Source organism: Macrobrachium rosenbergii, chromosome 42, assembly GCF_040412425.1.
Source record: "Macrobrachium rosenbergii isolate ZJJX-2024 chromosome 42, ASM4041242v1, whole genome shotgun sequence".
In the NCBI taxonomy this organism is placed as follows: Eukaryota; Metazoa; Arthropoda; class Malacostraca; order Decapoda; family Palaemonidae; genus Macrobrachium; species Macrobrachium rosenbergii.
The window spans coordinates 46,549,193-46,567,851 of NC_089782.1; the positions used below are offsets into that span (position 1 = coordinate 46,549,193).

The window sequence follows — 18,659 nt, forward strand, 5'->3', positions numbered from 1 at the left end:
AAATACCTTCATTAATCCAGGGATCTTAGTATAATCAACTGTATTAAAAATGTCTGGCTACTGCAAAGATCATCACCTCCTGATAAACAGTTATCTTCCAAATATAAACAAGATTGCTATGATTCTGGACTATAATACAAGAGGTGGTGTTGATACATTAGACCTACTGAACAAAAACTACTCTTGTAAGCACGTAACATACAGATGGCCTTTGATTATTTTCTACTGGATGATTGATGTTGCAGGATACAGTTGAGCTCTGTGTTTCATGGTAAAACCTTTAATGTATATTAAGAAAACCAAAATGCAGACAGTTTCTTTCACACTTGCATGAACACAAATACAACGGCATTTCATGGGCAGCATGAGCAAATTTACCTAGGCACGTTGAACTATGCTTGGAAGCATTTGTGTCTTATGATGATACAGCAAAACCATCTCAATCTCACACCAAAGAAACTTGGAAAAGATGCTGTATGAAGTGACCAAGAAAGCTGGATAAGAAACAAGCAAATCATGCATAGCAAGTGATAAACCAATTTTTGATGGGCATTGTACCTTTATTTAAGATGACTGTACACCACATTTGGATGAGGTTTACGTCAAATTCTGTGTTAATGGTGTTGCTATGCACTAATAAAACTGTTTTGTGTTTTCTCATTACCAGTGTATGCTCAGTTAACTTAATGTTCTTTCACTAAATAAAGGCTTTTTTTCACTATTTTTTCTTTCATATCCATTACCAAACTAAAAATTACAATATACGGTATACAGTAATACCCCGAACTTGCGTGATTCGAGTTGCGCATATTCAGAGACACGCAAACTTTTCATTGGAAGCTACTAATTGTTAATTGTCATACACGAGTTTTTCACAGACATGCAAACATTTGCGAATACTGAGAAACCCTGCAAAGTGTTTGTTTAATTTTTTATGTAATTTATAAGTTTTCAAGCTTTTATGTGTAAATTAAATAACATTAAATAAAAAAGTTAAAATTTTTTTCTCTCTCTCTCTCTCTCTCTCTCTCTCTACTGAGATGAGAGAATTGTTATGGTGCATGTATATGTTTATTTGTTTTGTATGATAAATAAATTTTTTTCTTAATAATAAGTACTAATGTTCAAATAATAATAATAATAATAATAATAATAAAATAAAATAATAATAATAATAAAACTGTAATTACAAAATTCGTATGTGATACACATTTTAAACAAACAAATATCTTTCCCTCCTCTTTTGTAAGAAGCTCGAACGCAAAGCTGTCAGACATGTCGATTTAACATGACAAGGGGGAGTGTTGCTGATTAGCAGGTCAAAGGTTTCTTACATAATTCTCCCTCTCTCTCTCTTTCTGTGTCCTTAATAATTCATAAAAAATTTCACTCTCTTAAGTAAGGACAACTGTTATCTTTTCAGAACAAGGGAAAGAGACAGAATAAAAAAGTTTTTAAAAACAAGGTTGAGAAGACTTCTAAAAATAGATCAGTGGAATGGGGAGAGAGAGAAACAGGATACTAATATTCACACTCTCCTATATTTTTACGTAAACCATTTGTTTCTTTTTGAAGGGTACAGTACTGTATTAAGCTAACTTTTAAATGAAATTACAGTGACTTTAATTTTATTTAAAAGTTAGTTTAATACTGAATTTCCATCTTTTGATGTCTAACGTAAAAATAACTTTCTCTCTCTCTCTCATGTTATTCTCTGTCTCTCTCTCTCTCATGTTATTGTCTCTGTCTCTGTCTCTGTAATAATTCATAAATAATTAACTTGATACTTCAAGTAAGGACAATCTCTCTCTCTCTCTCTCTCTCTCTCTCTCTCTCTCTCTCTCTCTCTCTCTCTCTGTGTCATTCTCTCTGTCCCCATAATAACTGATAAATAATTTCACTCTCCTAAGTAAGGACAACCTCTCTCTCTCTCTCTCTCTCTCTCTCTCTCTCTCTCTCTCTCTCTCTCTCTCTCTCTCTCTCTCTCTCTGCTCACACATTTTTACAACTTATTATTTCTCTGTATGTCTTCACCTGTACAGTAGATAGTTTAAATTGATCTGATTTTATCTGTACTGTCTACGAAGTGTAAATGCACTAGTGTGGCAAATACATTCTAAAACATAGAGACATAATAACTAAGAGCTGTATTAGTCAAAATAAAAAAAGCCGTTTGTTCACGAAAAAGCATTTTAGAACAAATAGAAAGAGACGCAGAATAAAAAAGCTATTAAAAAGAGGTTGAGAAGACTTCTAAAAATAGATCGGGCAGAAGGAGAGAGAGACAGAAATTCTCTTCCAACTCTATTTTTATGTCAACCATTTATTTCTTTTTTGTAACTTTAATTTCATTTAAAAGTTATCTTAATAATTTGGGAGCATGATTAGGGTCATATTTAGTGTTTAAACTTTAGAAATAAGCATTTATTAGCATTTTTAGAGACCGTGCCAAACTTAAGCGAAAATTCACCTTGCGAGAGGGGTTCTGGAACCTAACCTCGTGTAAGTTCGGGGTATGAATGTAGTGACAAATTCTCCAGTAACACTGTGTCCCAACACAGAAAGCTACCTTACGGGCTAAAACTTTTTTTTAGAAGAAACATGAAGTGTCTATTCTTCTCTCAGACAGAAAAGCCTGAAAACTGTGAGTCTACCCTCATCCCCAGATAGAGAATAAACTGAGAAGGAGCCAGGAAAGACTACTGAAAATCATAATGTCCAGCAACTGAGCTAGACAATACAACAGATCCTTGGTCCCCAATCTTGCTGAAAGAGTTGCCCAAAATGCACCATCTGTCTAAGTAAGGAAAAATTCCTACTCCTAAAAGATGACATCATCCCCTATGACTTACAACATCCTCAAGAATACCTATGGTGCTGTACACAGGTCAAACCAAAGTGCCTAAACTGGTACACCTTCCCTGCGAATACAAATCAAAGGAACTTGCGTGACAGGATATTTATAACTAGGCAGTCCCCACTTACCGGCAGCATCGGTTAATGGTATTTGGCTAGCGACGTCATTAACCAGACTTTTGGGGCTAATCTCTGGTTAAAAGCACTGATCTCCGGTTAATGGCGCTGTTAAGAGGGGGGTTTTTGGCACTACTATCGCTGATTTTCGGTTAGCAGAGCTTGACCGGGGACAAAACCCCCACCATTAAACAGGGACTGCCTGTACAGTGAACCCCCCATATTCCCGCGAATAGCTAAAATCCGTGAATACTTAAAACCCTTCTAAAACACTTAGAACTGCCCATTTTGATAGTTTAAACACAAGAAAACCCTCTAAAAATGCTTATACCTGAGTATTTTAATAGTTTTATCACCAAAAGTGCATTTATTCATGAAAATTATATGAAAATACAGTAATTAGTGACTATTTCTCAGTGAAAAATACCGTGAATAGGCGAATTTTCCATGAATAATGGGTAGATATGTTCCACAGAGAAACCTGCAAATGTGTGAGTCCACGAATCGTGAGAACACGAATAAGGGGGGGTTTACTGTATGTGTAAAAATGCATCCTGCATGCCCACCCTATCATCCAATTGTTCTTTTGGAAAGTCATTAGAACTGTGCTGGATAATTCCATTGAAAATGGGGACAGACAAAATAAAATTGTTCCAATCTCCAGACACTTATGAGACAAGAAAAAAGTAGGTTGCAAAATCCTGGGAAATTTACCGAAATATACCCTATTGCATTTTTCTCTTACAAAGACGCAATCTCTTTCTGAAGAACGAGATACTTCTCCTGCTGATGAAGACATGAAGGAATGGCTATAGGAGACGACAGCGGATAGGAAAAAAAAAAAAGAAAGAAAGAAAAAAAATGAGCTACATGACCCTCCTTCAATACCTCCACCACCCAAGGCTCTGCTCTAGGGAAATAAGAAAAAGTATTACATAACCCTCCTCCAGCACCTCCACCACCCACGATTCTGCTCCTAAGTCTCTCCAACATGCCAGAGGGCCAGCAGTCAGCCACCTATCAGAACCTGACGGCTGAGTATATCCTCGAAAGGTTTTAACAGTTGAAAAGGAGTTTTGTGAGAAACAGATGCAACTTTTAACTGGAGGGCTTGAAGGATGAGAAGAGGCAGGCCTTTCCACTACTGACCTGAGATTTATCTACGAAATTCTCTATTACTCTGTACAAATATATTCTCCCTTATCCCCCTGAAAAGTTGGACTGAGAAGCAACCAAAAGGAGAAACCATAACAGTTGCCATCTATTATACAAGAGAAACCTTTGACAAAAGATAGGAGCATACATGTTCTCTCTTCTTCAAAACTGTGTTAGCATAAGCATACAAAAACTCACCTGTAGCACCTGTAATGGTGGTGACCACATAATTGAAAAACGCTGAAGATTCTTCCCGTGCTAAATTCCAGCTGGCGCCACAAACAACTTAAGCCGGCATGGAAAAGAGGCAATCATATTGAGCAAAAGTTCAGCAAAAGATAAAACTTCAACAACTCTAAACTGTGACCTGGACAAAATCTCCACCTAAAACTTGTCCAGGGCACAAAGCACTTTGCCAGTCTCAAGAGCACATCTCTTCAAAAGAATGAGACAGGCAAAGAAAACTGAATCTTTGACCAAAGGTTTAAGAGCAGGTACTGCACCCAAATCATACAAGGCAGTGACTCCATAAAATAAGAAAAACAAATGCGGGCATTTGTAAAAGGAGCTTTGAGCACCATAGCCCAAGAAATCTTACTGAGTCGTGCTCTAATCGAAGGAGAAAATCTGGGTTTCTTTAAATAATTACGGGGAGCAAAAAGGCTTGAAGATAACACAAACCTATTCTCTACTGAACTTCTTTCCTCCACTTAACCCTTAAACGCCTACTGGACGTATCATACGTCGACTAAAATTGTCTGTTGGGTGCCAAGTGGACGTACCGTACGTCGACTACAAAAAATTTCAACCTTCGGTCAACTTTGACTCGACCGAAATGGTCGAAAAACACAATTGTAAGCTAAAACTCTTACATTCTAGTAATATTCAATCATGTACCTTCATTTTGCAACAAATTGGAAGTCTCTAGCACAATATTTCGATTTATGGTGAATTTTTGAAAAAACTTTTTCTTACGCCTGCACGGGTAACTCGGCCAAAATTTCAGAAATTCTTTTCGTCATTTTGTCGTAATTTTTGCACTGTTCTATATTAGCCGTTACATAGTTTTATATATGAAAATGTGCGCAATTTCATTTAAAATACAGCAAAATACAACCCATGGTTGTAGCTTTTATCAGTTTGGAAATATTTTCATATAAACCACGATAACTGCCAAAATTTCAACCTTTGGTCAATTTTGACTCAACCGAAATGGTTAAAAAATGCAATTGTAAGCTAAAACTCTTACATTCTAGTAATATTCAATTATTTACCTTCATTTTGCAACCAATTGGAAGTCTCTAGCACAATATTTCGATTTATGGTGAATTTTTTAAAAACAACTTTTTCCTTACGTCCATGCCAGAAATTCTTTCTCACGTTGTCGTAATGTTTGCACCATTTTATATTAGTCGTTACATAAAGTTTTATATATGGAAATGTGCGCAATTTCATGTAGAATACAAAAAAAAATAACTCATGGTTGTAGCTTTTATCAGTTTTGAAATATTTTCATATAAATCACGATAACTGCCAAAATTCAACCTTCGGTCAACTTTAACTCGACCGAAATGGTAAAAAAACGCAATTATAAGCTAAAACTCTTACATTCTAGTAATATTCAATCATGTACCGTCATTTTGCAACAAACTGGAAGTCTCTAGCACAATATTTCGATTTATGGTGAATTTCTGAAAAAAAAAAACTTTTTCCTCTTCGTCTCTTTGCAAACTCGGCGAACATCTCAGAAATTCTTTCACACGTTGTCGTAATGTTTGCATCGTTTACATTAGTCGTTACATAAACTTTTATATATGAAAATGTGCGCAATTTCATGTAGAATACAACAGAAAATAGCTCATGGTTGTAGCTTTTATCAGTTTTTAAATATTTTCACATAAATCACGATAACTGCCAAAATTTCAACCTTGGTCAACTTTAACTCGACCAAATGGTAAAAACGCAATTGTAAGCTAAAACTCTTACATTCTAGTAATATTCAATCGTTTACCTCCATTTTGCAATAAATTGGAAGTCCCTAGCACAATATTTCGATTTATGGTGAATTTTGAAAAAACATTTTCCTTACGTCTGCGTGGTAACTCTCTCAGAAATTCTTTCAAATCACGTTGTCATAATATTTGCACAGTTTTATATTAGTCATTACATAAAGTTTTATATATGAAAATGTGCACAACTTCATGTACAATACAACAGAAAATAACTCATGGTTATAGCTTTTATCAGTTTTGAAATATTTTCATATAAATCACGATAAATAGAAAAAATTCGACTTTCAGTCAACTTTAACTCAACCGAAATGGTCGAAAACTGCAATTGTAAGCTAAAACACTTACAGTTTAGTAATATTCAATCAATTAGCTTCATTTTTCAACAAACGGGAAGTCTCTAGCACAATATTTCGATTTATGGTGAATTTTTGAAAAAAAAATTTTTTCACGTCCGCATGTTACGAATTCATGCATCATTTTGTGATAATATTTTCTCTGTGTTGCTTTGATCATTTTACAATTTGTTATATACCAAAATCATCGCATTTTAGTATACAATACAAAGAAAAATAAAATAACCCGTTAGCTTTAACCGTTTTGCTCACAGCGCGATTTGTATAAAATTATATATGAAAAATTTTTTTTGCGCTGTCATATATTTCAATATTTATATATGATAATGATGTTTTTTTCCATTTCTGATGGTTGTATACTAAACTTCAGGCAATGACAAAAAATGAGCCAAAAATGAACTCTTAATCTTAAAAACTAAGCGTGCTGTGATTTTTGAAAAACTTTTTTTCCGCTTCGGCGCTAACTCACGAACGCCGCGGCATACGGGAGACGTTTTTGTAAATAGAGGCTCGGCGTTTAAGGGTTAATGAGAACCAAACGAAGTGCAACTCTCCAGCAAGCACCGGAAAACAGAGAGAGACTCCTCTGCTTCAATCTCCTCTTAATCCATAGGAGTCAAGGCAACAGTGGATGAATCCTCATAACTAATGTCCAGCTCTACTGGGAGGGAAACTGAGGAAAACACCAACTGCTGTGGCTCAAAAGACAACACAACACAGGTGAACAAGAGAAGATGAAGTGCCACCTGGAGCCATACAAAACGGGGAAGGAAGGGAAGGGGGGAGAAAAGTGCCAGCAGCACCTGACACTCATGCAGCACACGAAACAGTCTTAACAGACCTAATACCACTTCCAGAAGGTAAAGCCTTGGACAGTAAAACAGCTAGAAATGAGTCTAGCTTAGAATCAACTAATGATTCCATAACAATGACAGAACTGGAAAAGGAAACATCAGCAGAGGTAGAAGGAAAAATGTCATTAACAGCCACAGATAATGGATGTACGGACTGAACAGGTGCATTTTGTGGAGAAAAATAAGAGGCAAACAAGGATTTATATAAGAAGTAGAAGCAAAAGAGACTGCTTCAACAATTAATCGAGTTCCTATTAGGCCTGGCAGTCCTAACATCACCATTGCTAGATACCTATAATGGTGAAGTCAAAATGATAAGATGTGCATTTACTAAACAGGTATCAGAACATGGTAAACAAGAGGAAGGTGACTAAGGGCACAGAATAACATTGCCCTGAGAACTAAACCAGTTCCCTGGCAGCAGACTCTTCCAACTGTAGCAAGGCAGTCGTAAGTTCAGGCTACAAAGAGTCACAAACACCTTACCTCTCCAAGGGGAACACAAAAAAGATCACACACTGTGGAGGGACACAGAACAGTGCCTTAAAATCCATTTAACCTTTATCTGACTCTAAAATACAGTTCACATCCTGCTGCACCTCTCAAAATGTTTCCTGAACCAAAAGGGGAGTGAAAGGTGGAGCTGAAAGTGAAGTCTGGTTTACTAAGGGAGTAGCAGAGAAAAGAGCTGAAGACTGAGTACAGACGAATGAAGGCAAAGGCACCTGAGAAGAAGGATAAAAGGCAGATTATGTTCTGACCAATCTATCTGCTTTCTCAATCTCTTTGCCTCCATTCTCCTTTATGTCTAAGATATTTAAGCATAAAGTCCTTCACCATTCCCTATACTGTACTTGCATTTATTTTGAAGGTCACACTCTAGACCCCTGCAGCCAACACAAACAGTGAGTCAGTCTAATTCAAAATTAAACACAATTCAAAATTAAACATCCTGTTAACAGAGTAATCATCTACAAAGCCTGATGGTCTTGCTTTGCTTCCTGTGGAAGACATCCTAAAAAACAAAGGCATCATCACAATATCATGAAAACAGCAATCAGCCACACCAGCAAAATACTGACAGGAGCTAAAGTACTCAAAACACACCTGGTGGAGAGCAGATGAACTAGACAGTCATCTAGGTCAACAAAATGATCTGTTATTTGAATGCCAACTTGCCTGCCAGCACAAAGACATAGTTATCTTTAACAGTAAGAAAGACTCATAAAAAATAATACAACTTTCCATCATATATTTTAAAAACATATTCTGAAGGTTTTCAACTTGAAAAAACATGATGCTACACAGTCTCCATTAGCTATGACAAAAATTATCAAAAGATTCTGTACATAATACCGAGTTATAGTTCTGGACTCAAACTCCCTAAAACCAGCATTTACATATCTTCCTGATAATGTATGACTCGGTCACAAAAACATACATAAATAAAACAGAAGTTTACCTTGGGGTTACGAGAATTTCTTGGCCAAGAATCTATGGCTACAATTAGTCTTTTGTTGTACAGGGACTCAGCCTGCCTTGTCTCAATTCTTATGAATGGGATCTTTTTGTCTGCTGGAATGAAGAGATGGCGTGTTGACTGAAAGAAAATGTATGAATTTCACTGTCAATACAAATGCACTTTTACCTCACAGTAAGTGTATTTTCAGTATATTTTTTCTATTCCATATTTTTCATGTCACCTGACTGCTATAAATGAAAAGAAAAATTCTGCTTTAAGCTGACAAAACCATGCACCTTTACAAGTCACTGGCTTCAGTACTTATGTAACACAAATGTTTTAGTTATTGTCTTTACAAACTGAAGTCAATATCACACATTTGTACTTCATCACACATTTGTAAGTGTAATTTAGATCTTGAAAAATACCATAAAAAATTGTCAATAAAATCAAAACTATGAAATAAAAGACTATAAAAGACCTGAATAAACGAATAAAAACATTATTAGTAATCACTTACATCAGTAATTTCATTCTTTCTGATGATACCACAAAACTGACGCCACTTTCGACGGATAATTCCAACAACACATCCTGTTGGTTGACATTCTCCGTCCCCTTTACCAGCAGCTAAAAGTTCCTGCTCCTTCTTCAGGGCTTCTTCATCAGCCTTTTCATCATCATTACCACCTATAGAAATAATTTCATGACTATCAACAAATGTAACAATATATAAAATAAAAAACAACTAGTAAAGAAACTTTGAACCAATTACCTAATCCACAGCAAGTACAGAATATAATAATAATGTAAACCTTTACTGCTGAGATTTCCAACATCTCTGGCTTAATAACAAATGAATTATAATGGTTTTCTGTAACAGGGTAGTTAGCAACTGCAGTACTCTCAAGTAAGAAACCCAAAGTGGGGGTGTCTGTACTGAGTATGCAAACACAAAAGTAGATAATAAATTGCTTTCCAGGTGAAATCATTCAAAACTTCCTCATTTTTAGTAAGATCGTGACTAACTCCAGCTATGGAGCTCACCAGTGCAATCAGAGTCATTCAATTTTTTTTTACCATCCTGTTTTCATGGCATAGTACTATATACCTTAAACATGTCCAGCTTTTTGCCATGTTACTAGTGGAATGCCTTTATTTACCCACAATTCAGCAATGTACACAAGTTATAAAATTTAAAATTATATATATATATTAGAGCAAGAAAATAAAAAGGCCTTTTTATTTTCATATACTGTTGTATTACAGTAAAATAAATTTGTATTAGGGCATTATTATTTACCTGTTTCTGCTTCCTGCTTTTCTTGATCAATAACAACTGCAGATGGAGCTGACCATTGTTCTTTTGGGAAAATCTGAACAGCCACTACATCGTCATGCAGTGCACGATTGATGTTCAGGCGACCTTGGATGAGGACAGGTTTATCGAAGCCTTCAATCATCACATTAGCTTCCAAAAAGTTATTACGAGAAGTTTTGAACACTCCCTGGTATAATTTGCCACTCTGGAAAATCACAAAAATGTTCTCAGCACAAGAAATATGCAAATTCCATACTATGACAAAAAATCAAATTTTTAAAACCTAAACGTAAATTTTTACAACAAAATGTTTCAATATACAATCATAACTTACAAAACTAGTTTTATTTGTTGAGAAATATTTTCAGATAAAATTCTCTGAACAAAGAACAGCAGTATGTGGTTACTGCACCTGTGTGTAGAGATTCAACAATTCCAAACAATCAATCAGGCTCACTGTGCAGTCTTAACTCTTTAACAGTAAGAACATGGGGCTAGGACAATGGAAAATTTGTATATATTGTATATAAGCTAGTATAAAAAACATGAATTTTCACAAAAAAATTAGTTTTTCATACAAACCCTTAAATTTATGGTTTTCAAGGTCCCAATAAGCTATAAACTTTTGTTAAAACAGAGAAAGATCAGTGGTTGTAGTATTACATGCACCTCCTCGTTCTTCACACACTCATCAAAGTTAAGAACATTGACTTACTGACCTGGTTAAACTATTCAATAATAATAAAAATAATAATAATAATCTATATATAAAAAAGTGAATGTTTGTATGTTTGGACTCTACAGAAATACAACTGCTTGACAAAAGCAGACAAAATTTGGCACACGTTCCCTATATGGCCCCAGGAAGGTTTATACCTCAAAATCAAACCCCTGCCCCATGAAAGACATCAAAAACACACACAAATTGAATGAAATTTTCATTTTTACTGGTGCTGTTCACCTTTTCTTCAGTAACATTATGATAGTCACCAGTAGCTTGGCAGAAAACAACCACCTTTTCTGTTGGTAATGTCTTTAAACTCCCCCCACTGCAAACCCTATACGCAATCAGCTTAGTATAACCAAAAAAATTAAACAGTTGTGTTTGACTATACAGTATTAAAATTACTTTCATTCATTCATAAAGCAATGAAATTCAAAATATAACTTCTACCGCTACACCAGTCAGCCCTTACAATCCTTGCCACAGAAAACAGCAGTAATAGACCATCAAATGCTTCTGTGACATACAAACCCCCTCATTAAAAAATAACTTGTGCTGAAATTACCACATTTTTTCAGTGGTCATTTTAAGCTAACCATATCTTAATCATACCTTCCCAATAAAATACAAATTCTTAAGTACCCTATGATATTACCATCATCTTATCTAAGTAGAGTCCCTGGTTATCGGCGGGCTCGGTTATTGGTGATCTGGTTTTACAGTGCTTGTCTAGCGACAAAAATCAGCCATTTTTGGCGCCGATATGCACCAACTTATGCTTATCGGTACTGATAATCAGGTACTGGTGCCGATATATACCTAACAAAGGCGCCAATCTCCAGTTAACGGTGCTGATAAGCCCCAAAAACCGCTGATTTTCGGTTTTCAGTGATTTTCGCTTATCGTCATGCCATTGGAATAGAACCCCTGCCAACAACTGGGGACTGCCTGTACTTAATCCACAAAAGAAAACTTTGTAGTTACAGGCACAACTTTGGAGATCAAGAACTAATTCACTGACGAGACGACACAAATCCATCACCCTCCGCCCATGAGTACTGGCAGACTAAATGCTTCTGTGACAAAACTAACCACCCATTAAAAATTACTCCATGAAATACCACACTCTTTCAGTGTTCATCTTACACCAAATGTATCTTAATTACACCTTTCTAATAAAATACAAATTCTTAATTACCCTGAGGTATTACCATCATCATATCTAAGTACTTAATCACCATATATCAACAATTTCTATATCAGACCATTCAGACTTCGGCCTACACTTTCCCTCAGAAATGTCAACGGAAACTGAAACGCACTCGTTAACATGCACAGGGAATCAAAAACAGTTCCAGCTCTTTTAACGGTGTCTAAAATTACCATTGTGATAATAATTTCATATTTATATAGCCAGTGGACACTATATCTTAATAACTTGTGGATATTCTGAAGCTGTTTGTCAAGCTGACAACCTATCATCTAGGTTTTATGCAATAACAATCAAATACCAGTCTTGAAAATGAGGAGATAATTATTTTGAGAGAGAGAGAGAGAGAGAGAGAGAGAGAGAGAGAGAGAGAGAGAGAGAGAGAGAGAGAGAGAGAGAGAGAGAGAGAGAGAGAGAGAGTGCTAACACAGTACAGGTTTTCAAGTCAGTTCCTGCGTGATTTTTGTATTTAAATATGATTTGATACAGTTACTTATGTGGCATTCTTTTGTTTATGGAGAGTACATATAAATATAATTTGTCAAAGGGTCCCCTATATAGTCTCTACAGAGATTCACCCCTTATTCATTTCCATAATTGAATTTCTTCACACACTAACCTTTCAGTATTCATGAATTTTTGTTTGTTGCAGAAGTCTGTACAACAATGTTACCTTTTCCCCGAGCAGAGTCTTCTTTAACGAATTCAAGTCTGAATTATTAATTACAGGAAAGAAAGGCATTTTCAGTGACAGTACACATTCTTTACATGACAAAACAATTCAAAGGAGATGTAAGCAAATTTTTCTGAGTTCTTCAGAGTTTCCCCAGGAAGCACCGGGTTGGTCAACTAGTAATATTAATAAGTGGTGCTGAAGGTAATAGCTGTATCAGCAGCATTCGGTTTGTATAGTTTTCTCTATTTTTCTGATAATTGACTTTTCTGGGTTACTGCATTCTGCCAGTAACACGCTGATGTTTGTCATTCATGGAGAGAAAGCAGGTTGCAAACTTGGGTAGTTTTATTTTAGATGAATACACTATGTCAGTTACAGAGTACGATGGTAACTGAAATCAGGAGTTCATCTTCTGAGGAGTTGTCCTTTTTTCAGGAGAAAGTCTACTTTAGTATTGATCAAGGCCACATTTCACTCAGGCTCTGCTGAGCATGATCACACCAAAAGACGGGAGTAGACTGTCATTCGTGGTGAGTCTTGCGCATTACATACAGGCAGCTCGCAGAATCGCAGACATTATCATGCATTTCTCATTCAAGATGGTCACTTCTCATGGTGTCTGGTGCCAGTCTATCAGTTACATGAGAAATAGGCTTCCCACTGCTGGTAGGCAGGAGGAACACCTCTTGAATGGTATTTAATACAGTTGTGGGGTGTGGGATACAGGACCTATTGTATCATGTGACCAGAGCATGGTGATAGGGTGCAGTCATGTGGCTGTCTCAGTAGCTTCATTTCTCAGTGCTTGCTTGTAGGAGAAGGTAGTATCATTGTGGTTCCTTGCACGTGGTGTGGTGGGGGGGGGGTGTTGGGGTACACTGTACCCAAGTGCCGTGTGACTACAACCTTAGGTGGGTTCTTATACCCCACAACAGTGTAAATGTACAAACTCAATGGGGTATAACTTGCCCCCAACTGGGTTTCTGTTCTACTTTAGTTAGGTATATCCTACCTCATAACTGCGTGAACGTTTGGTGAGACAATTGTAGCACAGGCCTAAAGGAAGTGATAGGCCCTATGGTATCTGACTTTCTGTGCAAGCTAATTTTTTCTTACTTTACAGGATTTGAATATTTCTTTTTCAGAATATAAATATGGAAGGCAAAGGTAAATTAGTAACCCATTATTACATTGAAGAAGAACTTCAAGACACAATGAACAAGTCTGGTTTGACTGACATAAATTCCCTATATGATAGTGAAAGTGAAGATGAACATGATAGTGTTGAAAACTAAGTGATTTATAACTCTGATATGGACAAAGATTATGAGCAATGCCCATCAAGTAGTGAGGACATTGCTGAGTATGAAGAACAGTTTCAGAGGAGGGCACAAGGGAAGAAAAGGAAGACATCAACACCTCACAAGCCACATGATGTTCAAGTGACTCCTACCCCCAACACCTCAGCTGCCCTGGGTGAGATTCCAGTTGCCAGGGGTCACAAAAAGCTCCTTAGTGCTGCTGTGTGACGTCACACTAAAAGTGCTTCTCCTGCTGCTTTTGCTGTGCCTCATGCTGATTCTGCTGATGGCCCTCCTGTGGCTACTACTGGCCCTGTTGCTCCCCCTGCTGACCTTGCTGTTCCCCCTGTTGTGTCTGCTGTGCCTTCTGTTCCCTCTGCTGTGCCTGATGTGGAAATGGGTGGTTGAACGCCTGCTGCAGACGACAACGACGATGATGGATCTAGAATTGTGAACTTTGGCAGAAGCACAATGACAGGAAAATCTGGCTTCAGGTGGAACTGTCATCCACAGTTACCAACAGCAGTAAGGACATCAGCATGGAACATTGTCTTTCCCTACACCCCAGGACCCGCATCAGAGGAAAGGAGTGCAGACACTCCAGAGAAGTCGATGAACTTGTTTTTTGATAATGGAATTATCAACGAAATTGTGCAGTGGACAAACCTAGCCATTCCAAGAGCAGCAGCCAAAAACAGTTATCACAGGGCAAGGATGTCCCTGACAGAACCAGCTGAGATGCAAACTCTTCTGGGAGTCCTCATCTTCAGTGGTTGCCGGAAAGCCAACCACCTTTCAACCAAGGAAATATTTAGTCCTAAGACTGGCTCAGGTATTTACCATGCTGCAATGTCAGAGGATCACTTCTCCTTCTTGTGTGACTGTCTGAGGTTTGATAACAGACACACAAGGGAGGAGAGGTGGGAAACTGACAATTTTGCAGCCATCAGAAAGATCTGGGACGGCTTCAGTGAAAAATGCAGCAGAATGCATGTGCCAGGTGTCAACCTGACTGTGGATGAGCAGCTGTTGGATTTCCGTGGGAACTGCCCCCTCAGGAGGTACATTCCAAGCAAACCAGCTAAATATGGAATAATTGCCCTTGTGAATGACAATAAGAGCAAGTACATGCTGGGTGCAACTCCCTACCTAGAAAAACAGGGCACCAGACCCCAGTATGGCATGACCTTGGGACATATGTTCACAAGAGAACTGACCCGGCCATATCACACAACAAACAGATATGTCACCACAGACAACTGGTTCATGTCTGTATCCCTATCTATTGATCTACAAAACCAACTGTGGCAAGACCCACACTGGTACTGTCAAAGCCAACAAGAAAAAGCTACCAGCTAAGATGAAGAAAACAGGAAATAGGAGGCTAGGTTTCACAACCAGCTGACTTTAGTGTCAGATTGCAAAGCTTCTCCCCAGACAAAGAAGAAATTGGTCCTTCTCCTCTCAACAATGCACACATCTCCCATTGTAATGGCAAATGGGAAGCCAGAAATCATAAATTTCTATAATGAAACAAAATATGAATTGGGAAGGAAGATAAAAAGATGGCCCATGTGTGTCTTCTCTGGAATGGTAAATGCTGCGATAATAAACTCATGGGTTGCCTTCACCGAGAATCAGCACAAAACTGGGGGATCAACACTGCCCAGGCGCACATTTATACAGCAGTTGGAAGTAGCCCTCATCACACCATGGGCAGAGACAAGGTTGGCCAGCAATCCAAGGATATCTCCAACCTCATGAATGTGATAAGCATTGTCTGTGGCATCCCAATACCTATGAGAGGTGCTAAGCCAGGTCAGGTAGTGATGGCAGACAGCCATACCCCCAAGGTCAAGTGCTCAATGTGTCCCAGGACCGAGGACAGGAAGACATGACACAGGTGCACCAGCTGTGCAACACCAGTGTGCCTTTGCCACATCTATCCAGTGTGCATTAACTGCCCACAAGAACAGAGGTAAGAACAGTTAAATCCTTCAGTGTGTTTAGGAAATAAATGCAAATCAAGAAATTGAGAGAGAGAGAGAGAGAGAGAGAGAGAGAGAGAGAGAGAGAGAGAGAGAGAGAGAGAGAGAGAGAGAGAGAGAGAGAGAGAGAGAGAGAGAGAACACCCAAAGAATGAATAAATAATGAAGTTACAGTGACAAATAACTATACAATACATTTTTAGAGCACATATTTTTATTTTATTTCAATCAAAATTATCATTCATTTACAGTAAAAAAAAAAATGTAAAACTTTTTTTTTTTTGCTCAAACTTCATCCTTGGCCTCTCACAACATTGTTCTTATAATCTGATATCATATAATTTTCATAAAGAGCAGAAAAAAAGGAAAAAATTTTTTCCCAAACAGGAAGATTATTTTTCCTTAAAAAAATATAACTTTTTTGACTCTCTCCCATATAGTCTGTGATGTTACCAGGAGACTGTGCTTCCCAGAGCTGAGGCTATCATGACCTTGGTGTGTGTGTTTCGTCACGCAAGACTTCAGTGCCAGTATTTTTTTTCTTTTTTATGAATTTATAGATGTAGCCATCTACTACATTTAAGGATTTTTGGAGTTTTTTTAGTAACCCCTATGGAACGTAATATACCTCAATATTAACTACAATATAACAGCTTCTGAAAGTACAGTACAGATATTTCTATGTAATGTTTACAGATTTATTAAATTTTGATTACAACCATTTTTCTTTTTCTTCCAAAAATGGGTACAATACACCCTAGGATTGTGTTAGTAGTACTAACACCCACACCGTGTTTAAGGGTTAAGAGCGTCTCTAGCAGCCGCAGGCACCATGGGTCAGGGGCCTTTTTGATTACTGGTGGGCATCTCTCATGTGGTTTTTATGGCGCCTTCTTGAGCATGACAAGAGATCCTCTTTGCCAGTTTCATGGTGGTCATACCAATACAGGAGCTGTGACATCTACGGACTGGGCATTTGAAACAGTATACCACATTAGTCTGTTTTAGGGGATCTCTCATTAGTGGGGCCGAGTTGTTTTTCATAATCAGGTTTCTTGTGCGGCTGTTTTGATAATAAATGACGAGATCCAGCCATGTAAGTTTTTTGGCTTACAAGGCAATCTTGCCAGCCAATCAGCAGCACAAATTTTCCTCCTCAGCTAATCAGTGGTCAGCATACATTTGACCCCTACTCACCATCTCGTATATAACACGCAAGACCCACCAAGAATGACAGTCTACTTCTGTCTTTCAGCTTAATGCGGAGCCTGAATGAATTTTGGCCTCGATCAACAATGAAAAAGATTTTCTCCTGAAGAAGGACAACTCCACAGATGATGAACTCTAGATTTCAGTTACCATCGTACTCTGTAACTGGTATAGTGAATTCATTTGAAATAAAACTACCCAAGTTTGCAACTTGCTTTCCTCTCCTTGAATGAAAAACATCAACGTGTCCCAGAAAATTCAGTTATCAAAAAAATAGAGAAAACTCTATGCAGCTCTCACCTTCACCACCACTTGTTTAAAAGAGGGTCTACTGCCTATTTATAATAATAATAATAATAATAAAACTACCCAGGTTTGCAACCTGCTTTCCTCTCCATGAATGACAAACATCAGCGTGTTACTGGCAGAATGCAGTAACCCAGAAAAGTCAGTTATCAGAAAATAGAGAAAACTCTATGCAGCTCTCACCTTCAACTCCACTTGTTTAAAAGAGGGTCTCCTACCTACTTATAGTAAAAGAAGTAATAATAATAATAATAATACTGTAATAATAATAATATTACTTTATTATTAATATTATTATTATTAGTACTACTATTATTATTCAGTAGATGAAACCTATTTATAAGGAACAAGCCCACTAGGGCCACTGACTTGAAATTCAAGCTTCCAAAGAATATGGTGCTCATTAGGAAGAAGTTAGAGGAAGTAAAGGGAAATACGGAAAGAAGAGATCCCACTTGATAAAAAAGAAAAAATAAATTAATAGGTAAATAGATAAAAATGTAGTAAAATGTGAGAATAGCTTTAGGGTAGCAAAGCATTGCATTTTCGCTTGAACTTCTCAAGTTCCAACTGCATGACATCCTCTGGAGGCTGTTTCACAGTCCAACGGTGTGAGGAATAAAGGACCTCTGGAAGTGAGAAGTTTGACAGCGAGGCACATTTACTGCATAATGGTGCTGTTGTTCAGTGAATCTGGTTGCTCTCAGCAGATAAAGGCGATCAGGGATCAATTGCGAATGTGAAAGATCTCTGTTGAAATACAACTTATGAAAAAGTGACAAACAACAGACCATCCGTCGAATATCCAAGTCTTAACTGCTACTATTATGAAACAGAAACCTACCACCATGAACCACTCCATCTAAAAGAGATGCATCTCAGGCAGAAGCAGACATCCACACAGGAGAACAGTAAAGGAAGTACATATGTCCTAAAACAGTCTGCACTGATTTTATCACTGTTATGAATATATGAGGCCTTACGAACAATACCTAACTTTCGTGCAGAATTTGCTGAAACGTTCATTAGATGTTTCTCAAAAGTTAGACGTGAGTCAAAACTTACACCTGGAATAGTTAAAGCTGCAGACTCAATCAGCAAAGTTCCATCCACCT

The 18,659-nt window shown here is 37.4% G+C and overlaps 1 protein-coding gene across 1 annotated transcript in view; it reads right to left on the reverse strand.

The window, feature by feature from the left end:
* LOC136828395 (exosome complex exonuclease RRP44-like) overlaps positions 1 to 18,659 on the reverse strand; it is a 60,045-nt gene that overhangs the window by 23,540 nt on the left and 17,846 nt on the right. Inside the window, exons 6-8 of the mRNA XM_067086419.1 lie at positions 10,113 to 10,335; positions 9,330 to 9,499; positions 8,810 to 8,947 (exon numbers count right to left, since the gene is read on the reverse strand). Coding sequence (XP_066942520.1) covers positions 8,810 to 8,947; positions 9,330 to 9,499; positions 10,113 to 10,335 — 531 coding nt within the window. The remainder of the gene's footprint in view (positions 1 to 8,809; positions 8,948 to 9,329; positions 9,500 to 10,112; positions 10,336 to 18,659) is intronic.